The sequence below is a fragment of the Neolamprologus brichardi genome, chromosome 5 (genome assembly GCF_056152115.1).
Source record: "Neolamprologus brichardi isolate AB-2024 chromosome 5, ASM5615211v1, whole genome shotgun sequence".
NCBI lineage: Eukaryota > Metazoa > Chordata > Actinopteri > Cichliformes > Cichlidae > Neolamprologus > Neolamprologus brichardi.
In genome coordinates, this window is record NC_142108.1 from 25699425 (window position 1) to 25718952 (window position 19528).

Here is a 19528-nt window from a genome sequence, read left to right on the forward strand (position 1 = left end):
ATGGAGAGTGCAGACACTAATTTCTCTGGGCATCTCAGAGGAGCTGCTATCTTAATATGGTTGCAATGAAACAAGTAAAGTTTCACACTGTGCTTTATATGTGGCTTCCACCTGCTCCTATACAACATCTAACATCCAAAAATAGCTCACAAAGTGGAATTAAAGGTTGTTGTCAATGCGCTGAAAACCCACTGCTCCCTTTTTTGCAATTAGTTCATCCCTGTGAGGTCTTTGAAACTACATGGTCAGAGAGGATTGTGCAGGGTAGACACCAATGCTGCTTATTAAAGGTGCAGTAGGTTTCTCCAAACATCTTTCTAAGACTGCCTTGCCACAGCTTTAGTTCACGGATCTCAGTGCTGCTAAAAAATTGTCTAGGTTGTTGTTTTGCAGTGCTGTGTGTTCTGAGGTCCATTTGCAGCCCCAGCCTTTCCGACTGGGGACCTGCCATTTAGCATGTGCTACAGGAACTTCATAGTTCAGTGTCACTAAAAGCTACAGCTTTTGTCAGATATTGCTGTGTTTTTCTCTTTTTTTAAGTTGTTTTCCTTCTTTGTTTGCATATAATTCAGTTCTATATATAAACTGTGTCTACATTAATGGTTGATTGTTTCCCTGATCTTTCTTTTTTTGTCCTTTCAACAGAAAATCCGAGCATGATGAAAAACACACAGAATCTAAACAGTAAGTATTTCAACCACAGAGCTGACAAGCATTCAGTGTGTGTGTTTTTCAATATAATGCATCTCATAATTCTGGCTGTATTGTTTGATTATCACATTTTCAGACATGCTGTATGTAATATGAGAACAAACTGTGACACTGCAGTCGGTTCAGTGAGAAAATGTGTGCAGAAACGTAGCACTGATCAAAGTACCAAATTCTTTAGCTGACTGCGGTTTCGACGTTCAGCGTATTGACAGGTGGATGTTTTTTGATTCTGCCCTGAATACTTTGCCCCAGATACACTGCTTGAGAGTGATTCATTCAGGATTAATCTTTGCTGATGTTCAGTACCAGCAAGCAACAAACCCTTCCACTGACTAACCGTGCCTGTCACTTATGGCTAAGTGTGAGATTATCGGTGTTTCATATATCCATTGGTGCCTCATTTGCGGCTTCTGAGATTATCATATGTAAAGATGAGGGATTGTCAGGAGAAGCCGCAGGGCTGTGACAACAACCTTTCCATCTTTCCTGTTTTCTTGCCCCGTCCCTCTCTCTTTTAGCTCTAATTTTTTTCTGTTTGTCTTTCAGTTCTATCTCCCTGGCTTTTGTACTCACTTTCTATCTCCCAGTGCCAGTTTCTCTTAGTGCTTCATCCATTTTTGGTAGCTCTTTTCCTTTTGTCACCACCTTATTTTCCTCTCTCTGTTTTTTCTATTTTCCCTCCTCCATCATATTTATTTTTCCTGTTTTTTTTTCTCGTGAGCCTAGCTCACAATCTCTGTTTTTGATGCAGATTTTCCATCACGTCGGCCTCATGTGGAGTGCAGATTATGCTGTAGTATAAGAAAACATTCAGAGCTGGTTAAAAGCCAGACTCTGGATTCTTGACTGGTGGGTTTCTGAATCATGACTCACCAAGACTCAAATAAGAACATAATCATATAGGGACAGAAATCAGGGTTTAGATACAGAAATAGGGATAACTCAGTTAAACATATGGAGACTCTTTCTAGTGTAATTTCCTAATTTCCCCCCATCAAAAGTGATGAAGTACAGCATGACACTATTTGTGGATTAGTTCACACAGGAGTGTATTTATTAGCTGTTGTAAATTGTAACTTCTCTTACTTTTAGATGCAAAAGGAATAAAGAACCTATATTATGCCTTACATATATACATATATATATTTTTTTTTTTTTTTTTGCAAGGATTTGATTTTGCTTAACTGGAAAACACATCTGAATAATATATTTGCCTGAAGTATAATCCTCAGTGCATGTGTGCACTGCCTATGTTTGTCCCAATAAACAGTGGGAACAGCTTCCCAAGCAGATGGCATGCAGAGCTGTCTTTAAGCTTAAAGTCAGGCAAAATTTGAACAGCCTTGTAGTCCAGCAGCACGTTACTATTTTTTTCCTGTTTCCTATAAACCTTTCTCCCACTATCCATTTTTTTTACTCTTCATTTTGCCATTTGTTTTCCCTCCCGTCTTCCTCTCCTATTCCCTTCCTATCTTAAGGATGCAAATCTAGGAATGCAAATGCTATGGTAAGCACAGGAGCAGGTGTGTCACAGCAAGGACAGAATCAGGTCAGCATGGACGCACAGACATGCCTTGCATGCAAGTCAAATTGGTACAACATAGCCCCAAGAGGTCACTACACACGTGCCGCAGCTTAATGCCTGAATGCTGGACTCCTCATCTGGTGCAAGTAGGAAGCGCCACATCTGCCAGTCAGTCAAGTCTGTCATAGACAAGAATACTAGTGTCTGAAACAAATTGTCAAGCTACATGATGTTGCAATGAACAGAATTTAATAGATGAGTGAATTTTGAATAAAAATGTGACATGTTTCCTGTCACATAAAACTCTACCAGTCAGCCAAGGGTGGTAGAAGCATCACGAGTTTGGAATTGTCGCCCTATGGTGCAAATTGCATCCGCTTTGCTGTTTAACCATAAGGCAAGATTCAATACAAGTCATATGACAGACTTTGCATTCACTGAGTCAAAAATAGCAATATTGCAAGAGCCATGTGTAGTAATCACATAATATACATTTTCCAAAAACCTTTATTAGAACACAAGTCAGATCAGAAAGGATCCAGACTGGTGGATGCGTCAAAGCCACTGTCAGAAATGTCGAGCCGATTTGTAAAGCCAGCTAACTTAACTTAAACCTTCTCTGGAGTCAAAGTATTCGTGTCAGAAGAAAGCATTATGATTCCAGCTGACATTTTAGAGCCAGTATATCTGAGGTAAAGTCACCCTTCTTTTTTTAAAAAACATGTTGCAACAGAAATCAGTCCCAGTTGTCTAAAAAAAATCAGGTTGGCAGAAATGCATTGAGGTCTGAGCCAAAAACTGAAGGTAAACAGATGGCTGGGTGTCTTGCATCCATGACTGTAGACTGGAATAGAACCTCAGATGATGATCTTATGGTTGGGTGAGCTCATTACCAAATGAGATGCGGTATTTATTGAAAAGATCCAGTTGTTATTGTCTGATGTTATGTGACTTGCATAAATAGAGTGGAATTTAATGTATGTAAAATGTCAGATGGCACTCTAGAGTTCTACTGAAATTAACCTTCAGAAGTGATTTATCGTGGAATCCTGATTAATTTGTGAAACTCTTTTTGATTTAACTCTTACTAATTAACATTTGTCAGTGGGTGGAGCGGGTGGATCCTTCAGAATCGCTTGGCTGTGTTATCTAACAGGCCTAACCAGATTAAATTTTGAACCTCCATCTTGCCGCACACAGTGTGGTCATCCTCTCATAGTGAGAGTGATTGTAGCCACAGTCTTGGCACTACTGGGACAAATTGCCGGTTATATCAGCAAAGACACACCCACGGTCGTTCACAACTTTCCTCCCTCAGCAGCCACAAGGGAGGTTCAGAAAGCATTAGGTGCACAAAGCATGTTTCTTTCATGACTTCTCTTCTGTAATATAGTACAATGCTGTTAAATGAAAAGCGCAAACACTGTAAATAGAAGCAGTGTTCACTATATCCAGGCATTTAATTTTTCAAGAATGAGAAATAAAAAACAATGTTTATATTCAGCTTAACAGTTAGCGAGATCAAACAGGGATTTTTGGATTTTATGTCATTGCTGTATCATATTATTTTGTACTTCAAAAGCAGAGGAAAACAGGGATTTACTATTACTCAGCTGCAATAGGAAATCATTTAACCCTCTTAAGCAGCAAGAAGTTGGAGTAATGTGTCAAAATATAATGAATACATGTGTCAAATAAAGTTTTCAACAGTTAAAGAAGGACTAATACATTAATCTATATTTCTATGAATCTTGAAACATAATGTTGGCTTTGCTAATAGTGCTAAATATAAATTGAAATTTCTCTTTAAAGATCCAATAGCAGGCAGCTTTTAATAGGATCCCTCGACTTTAGATCTCCAATAAGTGTTTCTGTGTAGTTTCTCACAAGCTTCTGGTACCTCTCTTTTTTGACTGCTAGTCCATTCTTCCTGTGCTTTTGTTAAATCCCAAACGAGTGATTTTCAAGATGATTCATATCCGGGGGCTGAGATGACCACCAGGCATGTGCCTGGGCTAAATTGCCTGGTATTTCACCAAATCCGTAATGTCAGTCACAGTCGATTTTTCCCTTTTCTGCAACAGCTAAAGGCAACCACATCCATGCGTGCTTGTCTTGTTGGTGATGTCTTCTTGTCTGGGCCTTTCATGTCTTTAACTAATACGCTTTGGTGAAATAACTGTTACCCTTTAAAACAGTAACTTTCAGGTTGCCAAGTTGATTACACAGCTGGAGCACGTGCTGAGACAAGATTTTGGTACATCTTTATCACAGCTGTAGCAAATTCAGGTGCTGTTATAGAGTTTTAATTCCCAATAGTTTAATTATATCCCGACATGTGGTAAGTTTAATAGTAAGTTATTTTAAAAAAAAAAACAGTTTTATAAAATAATTTAATCATTCTCATCTACATTTCTATATTTCACTCTGAATTGAACACACAGTTACAAAAATTAATGAATGGATGTATTTCAAAAATGTCATCCACCTACATAAGATGTTAAACATTTTAAACATGTTATTTTGATTACATCTCTCGACTCAAATGTGATTTATAAAAAATTATAAACATCTTTGGAAGGTTTAATAGATAAACCCTTAACAGCTCAGCAGGGCTAAATAATTTTGATTGCAGCTGTACCTCAAGTGATTTCAAGCCCCCTGAGTTGAGACATTTAGAGAAGAAATGTTTTTCTGATGAAGCAAAGTCTCAATCTATAAGCAACAATCAGGTTAAAATAGTTTATGTGTGTGCCATAAACAATTTTATAAGCTACAGCAGCATGGCCACTATTGTTTTCACCTTGTAAGTCTGTCTAACTGTCTGTGTGTCATGGCAAAATGTGGTCCTAGGGATGCCTACTATTGGTGGAACTGTCAAATAAGTGGTTTGAAGTACTTTCAGATGGGTATATGGACAGCTGTGCAAGATACAGTCCCAAAACTTTACAGGTGTATAGTTGGGATCGGTTGTGAAGATGGTATCATGTCACCCGTGAGTACTGGGTAAAGGGCACCTGGAGTAGGCCTTGAGCCGCTTTAAGCTCTGATAACACAGTCTTTTGCATTCTTAAGTCTCATAGGTGTCTTTATCTGGTTTATAAACATAAAAATATTTTCCACAATAGGCCTGGTGGGAAAACTCACTGGCAGCTGTTATGATCCCATCACAATATGGTCTTGTTTATTTAATTGTTTTCAGTTGAGTGAAAACATAGAACAGTTCAATGCCCTTAAAAATCCCTTCTTAATGAAATTCCTATTTTACTGTAAATAACATATTTAGCCACTTCAAGCACGAGTATAATTCAGAAGAATTGCTCAGTGGGATGAACAATTGCTTTGTTTTTTTAAATTTATTATTAATGCACTACAGTACATCAAAACGATGAATGAAACGGTCTGATTGTCGTTTTCTTTGGTTTTGTAGATGAAGCCCCCCGCATGGATATGCTCGGATTAACGTGGATGGCACTTGTCCTCACAGTGACAGTGGAACTGACGTGAAACCTCTCATCCAAGACGTTCTCGCTCACACATATACACACATACTTGCCCTTCTTATGTAACATCAACACATGCACACAGTAACACACACACACACACACACACACACACACACACAAAACACAATTCCCACAGTCCCAAAAGCCTTCTCCACTCATCAACAGACCCTGCATACGTCAGTCGATCAGGAAACAGTGCCACCACACGATGGCTCTACACTGTTTTTGTAACAAAAATAATAACCAAGATAATGATATGAAAAGAACAACATGATGAACATGACAGTAACCACCTCCTATATAGCCCCGCCCAGTTACACCCTTTTTTCGTTTCTTGTCCCACGTCTGCCTGTTGACCAATAAAATCAGTTGATTTGAAATGGAAAAGAAAAAAAGCATTTGGATTTTATTTTATTGACTCACAATATTATTGGTACTGAAATTGGTACTGAGATGTGAAAAATGGAACTGATTTTAGACTGCGACACCACATCAACCACACCTGCTACATATCCTGGGATGTACCTGACTGAGAGCAAGCTGATAAACCATGGGAGAATAAATACAGATGCTCGAAGTGGAGACGCTTTTTTATTAATATACAAATTTATTTTTTTCTTTTCTTTTGTTTTCTTTCTGATGGCTCAGAATGTACAAGAGGATTTAAATGCAGAAACTAGAAAAAAAAATCTCATTTTGAGTGTATTTTGTGTACATCAGTGTAAATACTGAAAAATAATTAAAAGAGGTTATATGGGTTATGGTGAGGGATGGTTGCTGAAATAATTGGAGTTTACACTCCTCCACCCTTGTTTGTACTTCATTCAACTCTGTTTTCAGAGATAATTCTTGGCTGAAAAGGATGGAAACATTAACAGCCTTTTTGTTTCTCATTTCGGCTTTTTATATCTATATGGCAGGTCTCCAAGGACAGAGTAAAAAGTATCTAACATATGTCTGCTGTTTTGGGGTTGTGGTGCATGTGACGTTTGAAGATTCTTTCTCCTTTTGGTGTGTTGCAAATGACAGCACTGCAACTCATTGTCACTGGCCTGTAATCCAGTTATTTACTTGTGACATACTATCTTAAGTGACCTACATTGTGTACAATACGTAACTCTTACCCAGACATTTACAGTACTAGTAGGATCATTTTAGCCGCCATCCCAGGGAGGAGTTCACCTGAGGCAGCTTGTGTAAACAGGGTTGTTGCATTTGTTTCATTTCACCTCTATTAAAATGGAGAGATGACAAAACTCAAAAGCCTTGACTTTGCTTAAAACAGTGTTCAACCGTGTTTCACAAATGATTTTTATTGTCCTGCCTTTTAATGCTGTGTACAGGCGATATGCAGCATTATTACTCATACCGAAGACACATGCTAATCAAGATGGTTGAAAGAACTGTTGAAATTATTTGAATAAAATCCCACCATAATGTATAAGAACGTGTGCTGATCGACTCTGTAGAGAAAAAGACGTCTTTTTGATTTTTTCTAATGATATGGACCTCAACGTGGTTTTTGAAGGAGATTCTGACATTGCCATTAACTCTTTGCGGTTTCTGGCCTTTCAGTGAAAGATAGCTTAATGCAATGTAATCCTGCATTTTTTGGACTTCACAAGAATTGCAATTTAAGCTATTCTAAGGACCCAACATGTATTAAGGGATTAAGGTTTAAACCAGGTGGGAGGTAAGAGGAGAGATTTTGAAGCTTAGGTGAACCGAAAGGATAGACCTATCTGTTTGGGATATCAGCTCACCTTGCCAAAGTACTATCCATATTGCATACTGCATACGGGAGATGAGAGCTGCAGAGCACAAACATTATTAACAAACAGTCATATGTGCTTTGAATGACGTTTTATCTGGCAAAGGAAGCAACGGGCACAAATCCTTGTCCACCCACTGTATAGTATTCTAACTCGGCTATCATTGTAATTTTTATTCAAGAGGCACTTCTGTGCTTTTTGCTTTCACTCACTCGTTTTACATTCAAGTGAGAAAAAAGGGTCCATTTCTGAATACAATACAATGTGCCAATTGGCTTTATATGATTTAATCATCATGCCAGAAGACGTCTGTCCTAAATAGTTTGTGGATAAGGCTGTGTTACTGTTGTCCACATCTTAGCAGTAGCTATGAGTACTAAATTCATAACCATATTATCGTGGACCAGAAATATGCAATAGATAAGAAAAAAGAGCCTTTAAATGTACTGCTTTGTCACATTTTCTTTAATCCAAAAGAAAAAAATTGTGCATAAGCAAGAATCTATTAAAAAAAAAGGTTTTAGTTTCACTTACTATGCTTTGTTTCTTTTCAGTCACATGTTGTCGTTGTATAAGAAAGAAGTGAAAGCACATGACTACAGTGCACATGATAATCGTCTTCTGAATGCTCCACCTGAAGCTAGAAGCAGTGGTGAGGATAAGAGGTTGCACAGAGAATTCGTGCATTATTCAGGAGGCAAATGTGCTTGCAGAGTCCAGTTTCCTTTTTGTTGTCTGCAGGCTGTCCTATCAGATGACCAAACATTGCCAGTGTGGGCTCAGAAATCTGACACACCCTCTGCACGAGTCCCCACGTGATGCATCTTTACAATGCTTCTAAACATGCTGTTAAGATGAATACTATTTTGTTGTTGACCACAGCCTCGCTGCTGTGTTATCAACAATACAAATGGCAGCTTGGCAGCAGCAACTGAGCAACAAATCTCCCATGAGGCAGAAATACATGTTTGAATCTAGTATAGTGTAGAGAAATAAATGACACTCCCAAGGTTATGTGAACAAAGACTTCCCATTTTATTTGCATTACACATGCTTTTATTGTTCAGATGGTGCTCTGTACACTTTATTGTGTTTATAATAGCATTTGACTGCCATTTAAGTCTCTGATACTAATCTTCAGATCATCTTAACAGAGACTAACTTAAGCATCTGCGCTGGCAGGGAAAGGACCTTTAATATGGCGCATGGCTGTGCAAACAGATGTATCCTGGTTAATAAGTATTTGATAAATGTCAGTTATCATTACTCCCCGCCCTTTATTCAAACCATGATTTCCTTCTGGAGCGCTAGAAGTATGTTCGAGCAAGTGAAGAAGAATTATCTCTCATAATATTTTGGGGAATTCTTTTAGAAATGTACATAATACATTCTATGCATGAAAACAGCAAGATGCTGAAACTGAAACGTAACCCTGCAAAGTAAGGCTTTGTATTGCGGTAACTTTAACTCTTACATTACGCAACATAACATTTGGATAGTTGTGGGAAAAGGCTTTGTTGAGTCAACAAATTGCATAACCAAATATTGATCTATGGCGTATTTACATATTCCGTGTATGGATACTGAAGGTGCATGTGACTTGCCACAGGTGGTGCATGAAAGGGCCCCGCCTCTGCAGAGCCAGTGATGCAAATTGTGCCTCAAGAGCTATCATTTTACACTTGATCCTTTGGGCACGGAGGCACAGTCATCAGATCACAGCAGCTCTCTTACAATGACAACCAGACAGTTACTATCAGCTGAGGTGCACTGACAATAACGCTCAATAGGATCAGCCAACCAACTATTGCCACCAACATTGCTACAGCTATGCCCATTGCGGAGCTTTTGGGAGTCCAGTTCGACATGCAGCTCCTGTGGAAACTTAGTGTCTCTGTGGCTGCAGTGCTGCTGGTTTCTTGGGGCTACAGGTTCTACAGCTCCAGGCATCGAAGAAGAATCCAGCTCCATGTCAAAGACAAAGAGCCAGGAAATGCAACCTGCCAAAACTGCGAGACAACACTTCAACATCAAAGCTCAACAAAACATGAGACAGATGATGCAGGCCAGCAATCCAGATCGTTGCTAGCAGATTCAGGTGATGACCTGACATCTGACAGCTCCAAGGAGACACCAGCTGAGACTCTTCCACATCAGGTTAAAACAAGTGAGGATGTGTTTGCAACAAACGATGACCACGATACCAGCATGGATGAAGAGATAATCACTTATGAGAAGCAGGGACAGGTTGCCACCAGTAACGTTATGTTTGGATCTGCTCTGAAACTCCCTGATCCAACAGAGAGTGGGATGGTCAGTACAACGGGGCGGCGCTCCCCTTGCATTTTGCAGAAGCTGGAGAGAAGTGTGGGTGTGGGCCGAGAGTTAAGACAGGACCTGGAGAGCAAAGGGTCCTACTCCAGCTTCCTCTCCAAGGCAGAGGTCAAAGTGGAAGATGCAAACATAGTGCTAGAAGGGACAGGAGACCAGGTTGTGCGTGGAAAGATATATGATTACTATGTTGAGTCATCTTCTCACTCCATTACAGATATTAATACGGTACTCTCTCAGTATGAGAGGGACTTCGAATCAAAGCCAGGGGAGTTTGGAAGCCATGGCAGCAGTTTCAGAGAGTCTCCATCGTCTTTAAACCCCATCACTATTCGTGATCTGGTTTCACCACAAAGCACTGTTAAAGATGCCTCCTCGCCAGGGTGCCTCAAGCTGAGAAAGCCCCCAAAGCCTGTACTCTTACGCAAAGAGAGCTATCTGTCTGCAGCACAGGAGTCTGAGCTTTCGATCCCCTTTCTAACTTCAAGAGCCTCAACTCCAGTGACCCACTCTCGGGCTATAGCTGGTGATGAATCTGTCTCTGTTCACCCAATTATCAGTCCTGCTACTGACAGCAAAATCCTTAATGTGAAGGAGGGGATAGATAGAGAGACTGCAGAAGGGGCTCCATTTTTAGACTTTCAAGCAGAAATTCTTGATGACACAGATTTAGAAGTCTTAAAGAGTAAGCTTGATCTGGGTAATTGTTTGGAGACACTGTGCCTTGCTAAGAAACATGGCCAGACATCTTTGCAGAAAGCAGCCCTGGGGGTCATGTCTGATAACTACCTCCATGTGCTCAGGGATCCCAGCCTTTATGGGCGGCTAATGGCTGGTGAGCGGGAACAAATCCAGAGGCAAAGAATGAGGGGGAAGAGGTTTGTCATGGTTGCAGACATGGATCCTCAAGATTGGGTCAGCAACACTGAAGGGCGCAGAGCAACATCAGAGCAGAGGAGGACATCAAGTGCAGTGTACTATTATGATGACTACAAAGACACTTGGCATACACTCTGCCTAATCCCACAGGAGGTCATCTCTAAAGCCTGTGCCATGTGCACAATGGATAACTACTTATTCGTGGCAGTGGGCTGCCAAGGCACTGACAGAGAGATGACACCCTCAAAGCGAGTGTTCTGCTACAATCCTTTGACATCCATTTGGAAAGAGATCAGTCCTATGAATGAAGCCAGGCCCCGCTGCAAACTGGCAGCACTGGAGGGCTACATATATGCAATTGGAGGAGAGTGCCTCTCCACTGTGGAGCGCTACGACCCACGATTGGACAGATGGACATTTGTGGCTCCTCTGCCTAATGATACATTCGCTGTGGCACACCATGTGACAGTGTGCGATGGAGAGCTTTTTGTTTCTGGAGGAACTCTTAAATACATGCTACTACGCTACAACCCCAAAATTGACACCTGGAGGCCAAGTCTCATAGTCGGCACCAAATACAAGACTGTAGATATTGTGGCCGTGGGGAGATTTTTGTATCGGTTTGATGTTAACCCAGTCCTGGGTGTCAGTGTGTACCGCTACCATACGGTGGCCCGACTGTGGTATGAGTGCAGCTCCAATCGGATTCTGCATTGCCCTGCGTTTCAGTGTGTCGCGATGAATGACACAATATATTGTGTCAGCCGCCACTTCACCATGAAGTTCGAGGCTGATGAGATCTCTCCTGCTTTCATAGACGAGGATTTGAGCATACTCTCTGCAGCCAAGGGCATACTTTTCCCCTTTATTCTTTCACTACCTGATAAGAAGCCTCAGCAGACTAGTGTGTAATGAGGATTCAATTTTCCATTGATGGTAAGATTAGATTGTGATTGAGTATCCTTACAAGAGCATGCTTTACATCAAGTTTATTGTTGCCTGGGCGAGTTTTGCTTTGGTCAGGTTTATGTTCAGCTCAGCCCAGCCCCAAATTTCACTGCAAAATTGCTAACACTTTTCTATCATTTTTGAAGTGTTATAAAGATTCCCTTTCCACAAAGCAAGAAAGCATCTGTTTCTAAAAGTACTTTATTTTCAGTGGATAGCGTATTACAGAAAGAATTGTGTTTTCCTCATGTCTCATTCTTGGCAATAGATGTAAATGATAAGACTCTTAATGGTAGTCAAACTACTGTTAACCTAGATTTACACAGGATGTGCTGCCATTGAAACTGTTTGCTACTTTGATTTGCAACTTCTTCTTGCTATTATGTTAGTTTTATATCATCCCAGATGCTTAATCTCTTTAATGCAAAGATAATTCATAAAAAAAGCATCAGAGTAAACGAAATCATTCAGCGCAAACTGAACAAGAATTTAACAATATAATTTTAATCTATTACTGTGTCCCCTTGTGTAGGGCACAAATATATTTTACACAGTGGCCTGAATACAACGTCATTACTTACAGTTGCTCTTTAGATATGACATGATGTAAATGGGTATGCCATACAATATAAATAGGTAAGCTTCGAAAGCATTTGTCACTGCACTGAAACACTCAGACTTGTAGTTATTTCTGTCATTTCAGTCACCTTCTATGGTGGCAAGAAAGATGTGCATTTGTTTTCAATGTGAATAAGAACATCCTCAGCTCATTGTACCAAATGATATCTTCACTTTGTTATCTATTGTTTTATAAACATCAGAGGAATTTAGAAATTTGTCATTCAGTGAATATTAATCCACACTTAGTGACTAATTCTATTAAGATGTCTATTCTGCTGTTTGTGTGACTTATAAAAAGTAATAGAATGATACCAGCGCAATCTAAATATGTGTGGTTTGTTTTACTGTGTTGATTACATTAACAACTGAATATGCATAAGAATGATGCAAATATTAAATCCCTCATTGTTTCTTCATGTACAATTAAGTTCGTCACTGTACACACTGTAAAGGCGAGGACTTAAAAGACAGCGAGAGTGACGTGTTGCTATAGCACCATCATGTGGCTCAGAGGCAAATACAGCAGTTCTTTGGTAAGACGTGTTGTGTTGAAGATTTCTCATAACCCAAGGGTGTCATGTGACACACAGGCATCAGCAGCACAGTAGAGAGACTAACTAGCTAACAGTGGGTGAAACAGAGCTACACTGGAAGGCAGCAGGCAAGTGGGGAAAAAGGGAGGCAGACGCAGATGGTTGACCATCAAACATAAGCATCTTTGATTCTTCCTAATTAAACACTTTGATTCTCTGTAATTAAACACCTAATGGAATGGGAGTTAGACACATCCCTTCAGACATTGCCTTGGATGACTCATTGCTTCTGTTTTACCTAAATACCCAGGTCAGTTCTGGCATCAACAGTATTTTTATTTATTTATTTCTCCCGCAGAGTATCTAGAGTAATACTAACAGCCCATTTCCAGTTTCACATACACACTCCGCAGAGAAAGAATTTGCATGTAATTATGCTCTGAAAGGGTGGAGATAATTTATAGTCCCATCCCTTTCTCCCTCCCACACATTTAAATGCTAAAGTAACTCACCAGCGTAAATCTACAGTAGTCCTCACAAGATAATGAGAATTGTCTTTAATTTTTTAAAATCCATTCGATTTCCCCAAATGGTCTGTTGAGTTAGGCTTTTACTTGTTGCCAACTGCGGAAAAAGGGAATTCACAAACACAGCTTCTAAATTAACCAGTATTGGAGGCAGTTTCATAGCTACAATACTGAAATTAAGCCTGTTGTGATGGTGGACGTAGGCTGAAATAATGATCCGGGACTTGTAGGATCAAGTGCTGTCTCAGATCCAGATCCTTGTTGTTACGATTGGCTTCATAGAGGTGGCTGGAGAGCATGTGTGAAGCCTTGGCAAAGCGGCTCTGGCAGAAGGCACTAAGTGGTTGCCTCTGGTATGCTGACCTGTACTCAGTCAGAGATGGAAGGTGTGACTGCTGTATTTCAAAATGGTGATTTGTGGTCTGCAGCGGGCCAACGTTGTTTGGAAGTGCTGTAAAAGAAGAGCACATTAACTGCCATGTTACTGCAGCCATTAATTACATCGGTGGCTGATTTGGAACTATAAAAGGCATCTGGACCCACCCCGGGTTAATTGTTCATGAGCTCAACTGCTGATGTGTTTTGTTCATACAAGATTTAATGCACTTATGTTTGCACTGCACTCATACCCCTTGTAATGGCTTAATGTACAAAGTCATTTCCCATGTATAATCTCTGCCTTCTGGCAGTGTTGGCATGGAACTTACCAGAAGTCAGCTGGTCAGACCTCTTGGGCTTTTGTGTCAAGTTGTCTGCATGTCTGTGTTGCAGAGTGGGCAAAGCATTGATGAGGTTACGCCCGTAGCTTTCCGCATACTGTGTGACCAGATAATGTGAGGATGGCGGGTCATGGTGCCCAAAAATCGTCTTAGATGGAAGCCCCTGGATACAATATAGAGAGATCTTGATGTAGCCTTCACACAGTGGCCTTCTCTGGATTAAGATATAGAGGGCATGACCTGTTCTCTTTCAATAATCTTCAAGAGGCTCACCATGTGACAGCGGCAAATTGCTCCAACTAACCCTATAGTATGTCCCCAGTAGGATTGATGATTTTACACATTTTTCATTGCTGCTGAGTCTGAACAGAAACTTGCTTTCATAAAGAGTTTTATCACAGGCCTTTATCTTGGCCATCAGTATTATGCAGAAGTGTTCACACTCTAGCGGGGGAAAAAAACCCTGACTTGCAGGCTTTTGACAGGCATTCAATTGGTGATAATACCATGAATGAGCAGTTAAAGGCTGACCTCAGCTCTCAGCAGGGCAGATCTTCTCTCAGAGATGTCTGGCTTGAAATCCCAGTGGGGTCTGTAGTCTACAGAACTGGTGCTGTAGGCTATCTTTGGTTTGCGAGTGAACTGTGTCGGACAGAATAAACAGACATCACAAAGTGGACTGAGCAAAGGGGGGGATATACAGGGACTTGAGCAATGATCCCAGCATAAGGATCAGCAGAGCTCACATTTCACAATTGACCTGCTGTACAGTATTCCTTAAGTCATTTCTCCTCACAAATCCTGAACCAGCAGCCTATGGCCCAAACTCACATCAATGCAATTAGTCTCCAGCTCTCGCCCACCAGGAGGCTGTGCTGATGTAGCTGAACGGAGGCCGCCTAATCACTTTGTTATAGATCTGACTAGCAACTCAGGTTCTAAAAAATGTTGGCGGGCTGCCATTAATGTAGTATTATGTTTTAGACACAGCATGAAAAGACATAGAAAGTCTGTGTTCTCAGGCTGAGGAGAAATTGTATGTTTAGATTGGAAAAACGTGTTTTTCATACTGTGATATAGAGTTGGAAAGCCTGAATCGAAATGCTGCATTATCACACTGTAGAGTAAAGCATGTCGTAAACAGACAATATGCCTACCTGAAGTCTTTCTTCAGCCCAGTTGCCTAACAACACTTTGTTTGCATACTTCTGCTCTATTCTCCATCCGGTTTGGGCCCATTTATCCTGTGCATTGGCTTTCTGCTTCATACTTTGCCCAGTATCAAACTCACCTGGGAAATCTAAAGCCCTGCCGGAGCTAGTTTAACTAGTCAAATGGATAGCATGTAGGTGTATTCACCTGACTACATAATCGCTTCAGCAGTGGAGGGGAAAAAGAGCTCTGTTGCCATGGGTACAGCAAACACTGTGGGTAAAGCAAGCAGAGTGTCCTGGAAGCAAATAGAAGATGTCTTACATCTTTGTTAAAAGGAAATACATTTCCTAAAGTTAAGGAATGGCATTTACCTTTTAGTTGCCTGCTCTGTATTGTTAAAAAGGTGCCAGAATATTGTATGCAGACTTGGTTTCCTTGGGCTACTTTTCATTTTTGGAATGGAATGAATTTGGAAGGGGGGGGGGGGGGGGGGGGGGGGGTTCTGTGAACAGTATAATGGTAATGACAAACACTGGAGGCACAGTTGTTTATTCAAATGTAAGACAAGATGGGAAGTAGAATAAAGTTTATTGCAGGATCTTATTTATTACCCTCACAGTGTTTTTATATAGTGAACAGCACCATCCACAACTTGCACTGCAGAGGGAAATGTGAGCCAGCCCTGGTTAAAAAAGTTAATCATGCCATGAAAGCCATCTAGCACATGCTGCCAGGTGACATCCTTTCCCAGGTCCAGAAGTCGCTTCCTGTAAAGAATCCCATCATCCCTCAGGACATCATATTCACAGGTAAGGATGAAGGTTCGCGGGGTTTTCTGAATGAGAGCATCGTCTGCCAGTAAAGGGGAAACCTCATGTTCCAAACCATCTTTAATTGCATGATACACCTCCCCATCATATTCTGGGCTTGGGTGCTTACAGAAACCACGTGTGAGGCACTCAGGAGGTAAGTTGGAAGGGGATAACCATAGCTCGTAGCGTGGCCTGAGCTCAGCGGGGACATGGTTACCTTCCAGCACTTCTTGGCACAGAGAAACATCTCCATTGAGATATTGCAGGAAGTAGAATGCCATCCGGCCACGAAACAATATGGGCACAGCATGATTTTGCTGGTAGGAAGGCAAGTTGAAATCTGCCATCTGCAGGGCTGGGTAAATGAGGACCTGAGCGCAAGGGAATGGCAGATGTCGGTCCTCACTGCACGCCAGCCTTTGGCACAGTGCTGCTGCCAGGTTAGCCCCAGTGCTGTCCCCTCCAACTGCCACTCTGTGAGAGTCCACCCCGAACTCTGTCTCAGCCACAGACAGGAAGTGGCACGTTGCTTTCTCGCAATCATCTAGCTGGGCAGGATACCTGTGCTCAGGGGCTAATCGGTATCTAAGAGGGGTGAAAGGAAAAGGAGCAGTATGTTAAGTTGTAGCTACATGGTGGTTAAAATAGATTTTCTATTTGTATGTGGAGTGGGGAAAAAAGTGTAAATACCCAACAGATATCACAGTGGTGTCAGATTCAATGGCAATATGCCGACACACTTCATCAACAGAATCTGTTCAGGATTAGTAGGATAGAGTTATTAAAAGATCTTTGTCGCAAAAAAGAAGCCATAAATAACCACAAACAGAAGGTGACATGTCTTTGTCCTTTCTGTACCTGTGCTGAAAAATATTACACTTGGGTGCAATTTTGTAGTATTTTGGAATTTTGAAACTTTCTTATGCTCTATACCTCTCAAATGAAAATAGTTTTTACTTATAGTTCAAGCTGCTTAAAATTCATTTCCACTGAAATGATTTCCATTACTGACCGGAACTGTGAGGAAGTCAGGTTTTACTTGTATTTGAGCATTTTTGTTTTAGTTAAGCAAGTGACTGTAACATCATATACCTATACTTCCCAATATCCATCCGCCTCCATGGAAATACATTAGACCTCTCCTCAAGCCATCACACACAGAGGTCGGTTCATATACTCGCACTGGCACCTCTGAGAATGTCAAGTCCTTCACTCGCAGACCAGCGGAAACTTGTTTCAGGTGAGAGAGAAAACAGGCCACGAACCATCGGGTAAAGCTAACCTGATGACAAATGCCCAGTCGATGTAGGATCCGAGCCTGGCAGGAGAGAAACAAAAGACTTACAACAAATAGGAGACAAAAATATATACAGCCCTGATAGATAAAGTCAAAGTGAAGGTTATTTGGTTGAAAAAAAAAAACCCATTCGTGACAACATCAAAGAAGCGGAACACATGACTTTGTCTTTGCACCTTTGTTGGTTATGATTTCTTATCTAAAATTTCTCTGATGTAAGCTTTATCAGGTGTTGGAGGACGAAGGAAGGATATCCACATATGACCTAAAAGAGTACATTTTTATTCTCCACAAGAGGCGTTTACTCTAAAGGATAAGTTGAATATTTTAAAAAGTTAACAAAAACAGATATGATTCCACACAGGCAACATACAAAACTAAGCACTAACACTTTTGCAGATACTGACACTCACCACGACTGCAATACCAACAAACAATCCATGAACCATGTGCAGTTTCCCTCTATTTGCAACCCCACAAGGAATGTCTGAATTCATCAGCTCAGCATACACAAGTCCAATTACCAGAAGAAGGAAGGCTGCAACAAGAGCAGCGAAGCCAATTATTAAAATTGCCGAGCCGATGTCCATGGTGTTGTTGGTCTGCTCTGCTGAAGGTAAGTCATTAGGAGTAAATGTTTTATGTACCTGCTTTCAGCCTCTTTTCACCCCTCCCACAACTGCCTGCAATGCATTCTGACCTTGCTCTCACTTAATGACATTTTTAGCTGCCTGCTGCCCAGGAAAATAATTATATCCTTCAACATATTTTATGACTGTGTAGTCAAACTAATTACATGTTTCCCAAGGAAACCATATTGTTCCTCTATGGATATTGCAAAAAATATTTTATGTTAATAGAGCAGCTTTTTAATTACTTTCATGTCCCTAGTTCCCATTAAAATACCTTCCAACACCTACTAACATTTTCACATTTTTCTGTGGTTCTAATGTGTGTGTGTGTGTGTGTGTGTGTGTGTGTGTGTGTGTGTGTGTGTGTGTGTGTGTGTGTGTGCATGTGTTTTCAGGTTTATTTGAACATATTGGCTCCTACATGAGCTCTGTTGCTCATGCCTGTGTGTGGCAATGAGAAGCGAATTTATTGTCTAGCGTCTAAGGGAAGAAAATACTTAAAGATGCATGAAGGCTGACTGAAAACACCCTTATCTGAACTTTCATTGTTGATCTGTAGATGGCAGTGATAGCATGAGTATAAATAAACAGGATACTCTGAAAAACAGTCTGTTTACACTGTGGCATTCTGTGGGCAGCTTAAACATATTTGCCAGTGACTGCAATGTGTACTATGATGTTTTAGCAAATTCACTGACCTGTATTTGACATCTCTTCAGTGGAATATGCTTTGGCATAAGCTCCAGTGGGCTCTCGACTTTGAATCTGCATTTTGCAAACCTCAGAAATTTCCTAAATAAAGACAGCATCTGGAGTCGTGTTGTCTTGGAGTTTTTAGCAGCCCCCGAGAGCCTCTCTGTCTTCCCTAAGTAACTGAGCCTTGCACAAAGCAACCATTGTGAGGCTAAACCCATCCCAGTTGCTGAAAAAGTCTTGTATTCAGCATTGCCCAGTAAAAATCACAGTGCCAGGGCCAAACATCACAGACTGGAATCTTGTCTGAGGCTCGTGAATTCACAAGATTTGTTTAGGAGGTATTCGTGCGGTTTTCTTGTTGTCATCCTTCCAAGCTTCTGAGACCGGGCTGACCTATTTCCCAAACTGCATTGTCACATGCAGAAAAAATATAGCGTGCTTCAAAAATACTGTTACCACAACAGACTGGGTTCAAACAACTAGTGGCGCTTTATACCAACAGTTGGAAACCATTACAAATGTACAAACACACTGTCCAATCAAATAACATGTTCACTTTTTAAAAAAAATAAACCTAGCACATTAAAGTGGAGGAAATACATGACTTTAGGTTTTGACACAATCCAGACCTGATTTTTTTTATTGCGGTTACAAATGTGTTAGGGACTTTATCAGCTATGTGTTTGTTTGGTGCTCAGCTGATTCTTTGTTTCCTCTCTTATTTGTTTCATTTAATTAATTTAATAGAACTGGCATTAGGCATTGTTGACATGGCAGTCATTCATCTGGCGCTATTATATAAGAATATTTTGTACTGACTCGCAACAGTCAGTGAGACCTGTGATTGCAACATCATTGTTCTTC

At 40.7% G+C, this 19528-nt stretch overlaps 4 protein-coding genes across 8 annotated transcripts in view; 2 read left to right on the forward strand and 2 right to left on the reverse strand.

Moving 5' to 3' along the window:
- The window catches only part of igsf21a (immunoglobin superfamily, member 21a), a 175474-nt gene extending 168153 nt beyond the window's left edge, over positions 1-7321 (forward strand). For 2 of the 4 annotated variants that reach the window (XM_087840911.1, XM_087840912.1), the window contains one exon: positions 646-893. In XM_087840911.1, the coding sequence (XP_087697037.1) occupies positions 646-893 (248 nt within the window). Of the gene's footprint in view, positions 1-645; positions 894-5666 lie in introns of those variants that run through there. The other 2 variants (XM_087840913.1, XM_006782918.2) reach the window with 2 other exon arrangements.
- Positions 7322-9217: 1896 nt separating this feature from the next.
- klhdc7a (kelch domain containing 7A) lies at positions 9218-12099 on the forward strand. Its single transcript, XM_035904626.2, has one exon. The coding sequence runs from the start codon at positions 9345-9347 to the stop codon at positions 11634-11636; it is 2292 nt and encodes a 763-aa protein (XP_035760519.2). The 5' UTR covers positions 9218-9344; the 3' UTR covers positions 11637-12099.
- Positions 12100-13428: 1329 nt separating this feature from the next.
- Positions 13429-15340, reverse strand: cfap107 (cilia and flagella associated protein 107). The gene is made up of 4 exons (XM_087841346.1): positions 15230-15340; positions 14604-14714; positions 14061-14235; positions 13429-13837 (listed from the first exon to the last, which is right to left on the reverse strand). The coding sequence occupies exons 1-4, from the start codon at positions 15338-15340 to the stop codon at positions 13530-13532; spliced, it is 705 nt and encodes a 234-aa protein (XP_087697472.1). The 3' UTR covers positions 13429-13529.
- A 500-nt stretch (positions 15341-15840) lies between these two features.
- On the reverse strand, positions 15841-18882 carry aadacl4 (arylacetamide deacetylase like 4). Of its 2 annotated transcripts, XM_006782913.2 has the most exons (5): positions 18667-18739; positions 17750-17874; positions 17132-17357; positions 16730-16793; positions 15841-16624 (listed from the first exon to the last, which is right to left on the reverse strand). In XM_006782913.2, exons 1-5 carry the CDS (start codon positions 18737-18739, stop codon positions 15841-15843), a joined length of 1272 nt encoding a protein of 423 aa, XP_006782976.2. The 2 variants fall into 2 exon arrangements, with proteins under 2 accessions (XP_006782976.2, XP_087697473.1); XM_087841347.1 differs by lacking the exon at positions 17750-17874 and having other exon boundaries at positions 18667-18882.
- Between the last annotated feature and the right edge of the window lie 646 nt (positions 18883-19528).